Source organism: Arachis duranensis, chromosome 7 (genome assembly GCF_000817695.3).
Source record: "Arachis duranensis cultivar V14167 chromosome 7, aradu.V14167.gnm2.J7QH, whole genome shotgun sequence".
In the NCBI taxonomy this organism is placed as follows: domain Eukaryota; kingdom Viridiplantae; phylum Streptophyta; class Magnoliopsida; order Fabales; family Fabaceae; genus Arachis; species Arachis duranensis.
Genome location: NC_029778.3, coordinates 25,858,377 through 25,864,303, shown reverse-complemented (window position 1 = coordinate 25,864,303; position 5,927 = coordinate 25,858,377). Strand labels below are relative to the sequence as shown.

Genomic DNA, 5,927 nt, shown 5'->3' with positions numbered 1-5,927 from the left:
TAAGTGGCAATTCTGTTATCTTTTTAAAGTTCATATCCGAGTTTGATTCCCAGATTCAACTGAGATTAGTGTACATTAAAATCAAAGGTACAAAATAGTGTTAATAGTGCATAGAGCTTTTCTATTATAAATTTTGGAAATTCATATATAAATGGAAATTCAAATTTTACAACATCCTAGAAATACCAATTCCCACAGCAATATTCTTTCACTTTGACCATGACCAATACAAAATATATTAAGGTGATCTGGTCAACCATTACATGTAATTTGCATACATTTCTCATTTTTCATAATTTGTGTGTCTAGCCTGTCTTGGTTAAGATTGATAAGAAAAAATCATCTGCAGCAGTGCCCTCAAGTGATTCTCTAATTCCACTTGAACAACATACTTTGGAATTCCAAAATCGTAAGGAAAGAACATAAATGTATTAATGGATTGAGGTACAACATCTTTTAAGTATAATTACAGTTTTAAAACAACACAATAAACACTCAAGAATGTATTGAAGAACATCATTGTATTAAAGTATACAAATACAAGAAGCATAATGAGTACAATAATATGTTGAATCCTCAATCAACAAAACTCGAAATCCCTCTATGAATGCATTAAGCTGCCACAATGCATACTACAACACACCACCATCAAAATCCTTCTTCCGAATAATAAAAAGAATCAAATTACCCTAAAATTATGACACCCGCTGATATCAATTTAGTCCTCTATAGATTTTCTTTGAATTGCAATAATTACATACCATTCCCAAGATATATTCATATTCACAGTGTAAAGAAATTTAAGAAATCAATTTAAGTAACAAATTAATACCAAATATACACTGCTGGAATAGATCAAAACCTACCAAATCAATGTCGAAAATCTTCAGAAAACTAAATTGACATGGCGTCCGCAACTCAGAAATCGAACAACAAAATCCAGAATCCTCGTGAACTAGAATAGGCCAAACAACATTGAAAACCCTAACACAATTAGCCACACAATGTGTAACAAGAGTAATGCCTGACCGGGTAGCGCTGCAGATCCACCACTTCCGACTTCGCAGAACCCTAACTTCGCAACTTCGGCGCCGGCACAAGCCGCCTCGGCGCATCCGCACCAGTAGGTGACGCCGTCGGCGCCGCAGACAGGATCGGTACGGAAGCACTTAGCGGGGCAAGAGGACGGCGATGGCGTTCCGGCGCAAATTCCGGCGGACTGCGACGGCAGCCTGATGACAGAGGAGGATTTCCCTTCGGATTCGGCGGATGTTGCGACGGAGAAGACGATGCAGAGAGAGAAGAAGAGGATGTATAAAACGGATTTCGGCATGGGGTTAAATTGAATTACGAGCTACAACGGCTCACCGTGAAGGAACCGAGGACCCGTTGGGTTAAATTTCGAGATCCCGTAGAAAGTTCAAGATGGTGGTGGCTGGAAGAAGGGCGTAAGATTGAGATTGAGATTGAGATGGAGATTAAGACTGAAATTAACCCTAATTGGCTAATTGGGGAAATTTGAGTTCTTGGAGAAGAAAAGAGAAGAGACTTCGAGACGACAAATGACAACGAAGAGAATAGGTCCGTTCCTTTCCTTTTTCCTTTTTTTTCTTTCGAGAAAAAAAATAGTAAAATAATCATTAATTATTATCGTAAAAATAATTAATTGCTTTATTAATTTTAAGATCCGTTTAAAAGTTTTAAAAGTTATTTTTTTTAGTTTTAATTTATAAAAAATAATAATATTTAAATTGAACTTAATTATAAATAAAAATAAAAACTCAAATACAATCAATTTTACATGAAGTAGATAAATGAAAATCGTTAAATAAAATTATCAACTTCACATAAAATCGAGTGCACCACGTAAATAAACTTTTAATCTTTATCAACAAAAGCTACATATTGAATTATTGATGTTGCATAGCCGCATAGGTCTCTTCTTTAAGCAGGACAATTTCTTTTTGGAAAATTATACAGTACAGATTTAAATCTGTACAGATTTAAAGATATGATTACGTGGTAAAATTTTAATCATACATTCTAAAGCCACACTTTTAATTTAAAATCGTAACTCTTCACAAAGAAAAGTGTCACCTAATGGAAAAAAGTAAATTAGAAGATTTAAGAGAAGAAATAATTAAGTTATCAAAATTAATAGATCAAAAATTAATGATTTTAACTAATGTCAACTGTAATAACACCGAAATCTTAAAATCAATACAAAATGATTTTTCTCAAAATCTTTACTTTACTATAAGTTTTATCGAAGGACTTCAAAAACCTGAAAAAACTTATTTTTCACATGGAATTTCTAAAAAATGTTACCATGGGAATGATTCCCCACATCTTTATCATATTTTTAACCCACAATTAAATTCTATAATAGATATGCTTGAAGAAATATTAGTATCCATAAAATTTCAAAGAAATAAGGAAAAAGAGAATCCCAAAGAAGAAAAATTTCAAAATATAATCAACATAACAGACTTAAAAGTAAAACCACCATTGAAATTATGAATATTGAAGAAAAATTAGAAGAAGTTACAATGCTTTTTAAACAATTAAAAATGTCTCAAGAAAATAATATTATGGAACATGGTTTTCAAATAGAAGAAGAATTAGTAAATTCTGAAAACATAGAAAATGAAGAACACATTCTAGATTATTCAAGTGACGAAGAACCAGCAATTCCAATACAAGTAAAAAATGAAGCTGGAACATCTAAGAATAATCAATCTCAATTTAAATGGGAAACAGGTTTTGATAATTATGCCTTTAAAAAAGGGTTTATAAATAAAGATTCAAAATATACAAAAATACCATCAAAATACGTTCCTAAAATCCAGGAAATGGAAGGAGAAAGAATGCTCGATTTAGACTGCAAAAAGAACGAAAAAGAAATTTTTGAAAACTGGTTGAATTCCTTCTTATTAGAAGCCTTTACTAATCCAAAACTTAGTGAATTGTTTTTTATTAGAAGCTTTTACTAATCCAAAGCTTAGTGAATTGTCTTGAAGAGATATTTAGAATTACATAGGGTTTCATACTAAATGAACTATAAGAGATTATATGACATCAATAGAAAACCAAATAATAGAAGATTTAGCAACAAAAACAACAGGTTGTGATAAGATATTATATATAATGATGATTCTATATAAAGAATTTTTTGAAAAAAATATTATAGATCATAGACAAGAAGTCTATAATAAGGAATATCAAGAAGCAAAAAACCATTTAGCTAATACTCAGATATATGATCTATGTAATGGGGAGTCTTATATATGTGAATATAAAATATATTATTACAAATTAAAAGAAGAAGATAAAAATCATTATCTTAGTATGTATATAACAAAACTTCCATATCCTGCTAATGAATTTATAATGGGAAGATTTATAAGAGAAATAAATAGAGGGACAATTGAAAATAATTTTGGTGGAGCAACCTCTGCAATAAGAGAGGAAATAAAAGAACGATGTATGCAAGAAGCAACTCAAAAAATATTTGCAAATATAATTAGAATTTGCTGTCAGAATAATGAAGAAATACCCCAAAAATATGGGTTTAATAAAAATTTTCAAAGAAAAAGAAAATACCAATTTAGAAAAAGAAAATACTATCCAAACTGGAGAAAAAAGAGGTATTTTAGAAAAAGAAATAACAATAAAAATAAAAGACAAAAAAATGACTATTGCCCGAATAAAAAAGAAAACTGTAAGTGTTGGTATTGCCAAGAAGAAGGACACTATGCAAATGAATGTCCGAAAAGAAGGATAAAAATGATCTTACTAAACAAACAGAAATTGCTAAGTCTTATTTCATGGAACCTTTAGAGGAATCTGATGATAACTTAGACTATATTTTTGAATATGTCTCAGAAACAGACTCAGAGACTGAGTAATAATGCCACATTTATTACTATAAAAATAACAGAAAAGTTTATAAATGCTTTTATAGATTCTGGAGCAACACAATGCTTTGCTAGTTCAAATATAAAACTTGATTGGAAAAAATTAAAAAAACCATTAAGAGTTAGAATAACTGACAAATCAATACATAAAATTGACCAAAAAGCAGAGATGGCTGAAATTTTTATTCAAAATTATAGGTTCATTGTTCCATCTATATATATGTTAGATTCTGGAATGGATTTTATCATAGGAAATAACTTTTTAAAGCTATATCATCCATTCATTCAAGAATTAACATATATAGTTTTAAAAGCTCCACACGATTCTTTAATAAATCAAAAATCAAAACGTATAAAAATACCAACTACTACTATAGATAAGATCTTAAAGTTTAAAATATTTTCTATATTAGAAACATGTTATTTAAATTTATACTTTCAGATAAATATTCCAAAAAATAATCTTGAAATAAAGATAGAAGAACTCTTGGATGGAATTTGTGCTGAAAATCCTTTAGATATTAAAAATACAAATAACGAATTAGTAAGCATTAAATTAAAAGATCCCACAAAAGAGATAAATGTTCCAAATAAAATTCCTTATTCCGCGAGAGATAGAGAAGAGTTCTCATTAGAGTGTAAAGACCTTTTGGAAAAAGGAATTATAAGATTAAGTAAAAGTCCTCATGCGGCTCCAGCTTTTTACGTTGAAAACAATAATGAAATTAAAAGGGGAAAACGAATAATGGTTATTAATTATAAGAAGATGAATGAAGTAACTATTGGTGATGCTCATAAACTTCCAAGAAAAGATTCTATTTTAGAGAAAATCAAAGGAGCAACTTGGTTTTCATCTCTTGATGCAAAATCAGGATATTGGCAACTTCGTTTAGACGAAGAAACAAAGAAATTAACTGTTTTTACTTGCCCAACAAAAGAATCAACAAGTGTGTTGCTCTATGAATGGAATATATTACCATTCGGATTAAAACAAGCCCCAGGTATTTATCAAAGATTTATGAAAGAAAATCTAAAAGAGCTAAATGAATAAAGATTTATGGAAGAAAATCTAAAAGAGTTAAATGAATTTGTTTTAGTATACATTGATGATATACTAATTTTTACAAAACAGGATAAAGAAGATCATCTTCAAAAATTATTAATAGTTTTAGAAAGATGTAAAGAAAAAAGGATTAGTTCTTAGCTAAAAGAAAGCAAGAATAGCAAAACAAGAAATAGAGTTTCTTGGATTAATTCTATCCACTCAAGGAAAGCTAAAACTTCAACCAAATGTTCTAGAAAAGGTAAACCTATTTCCTAATAAAATAGAAGATAGAAAACAATTACAAAGATTTTTAGGGTGTATAAATTATGTTTCTGATCAAGGATTTTTAAAGAATATAACAGAATACACTAAAAGATTATTTCCAAAAATAAGTACAAAAAAAGTATGAAAATGGGATGAAAAAGATAGTATGCAAATTCAAAGAATCAAAGAATTATGTAAAAAACTTTCAGAACTTTACATTCCAGAAGAAAATGACTACTTAATAGTAGAAACAGATGCTTCAGACATAACCTGGTCAGGATGTCTAAAAGCTAAGAAAGCTATAAAAAGTTTGGAACAAGAAAAAGAATCACTAGATTCTAAATATTCCCCAAAGGAATTACTTTGCAGATATATTTCAAGGACTTTTACTCCAACAGAATAGAGATATACTAGTCATGAAAAGAAAACTCTAGCAGCAATTAAATCTCTTAAGAAATGGAAAATTGATTTACTACCCAGAGAATTTATATTAAGGACAGATTCAAGCTACCTAACAGGTTTCATATGATATAATTTAAAAGTTGATTATAATCATGGACGATTGGTAAGATGGCAATTATTTTTGTTACAATATCCAATAAAAATTAAATATATTAAGGGTGACAAAAATGTGATTGCAGATACATTAACAAGAGAATAGAATTCGTCTACAACGCATTAGATCAAGAAATTCAAAAATA

General features: G+C 29.3%; 1 protein-coding gene across 1 annotated transcript; it reads right to left on the bottom strand.

Annotated features, from left to right (window-relative positions):
* Positions 1 to 410: 410 nt before the first annotated feature.
* Positions 411 to 1,583, bottom strand: LOC107458454 (uncharacterized). Its single transcript, XM_016076658.3, has one exon. The coding sequence runs from the start codon at positions 1,331 to 1,333 to the stop codon at positions 956 to 958; it is 378 nt and encodes a 125-aa protein (XP_015932144.1). The 5' UTR covers positions 1,334 to 1,583; the 3' UTR covers positions 411 to 955.
* Between the last annotated feature and the right edge of the window lie 4,344 nt (positions 1,584 to 5,927).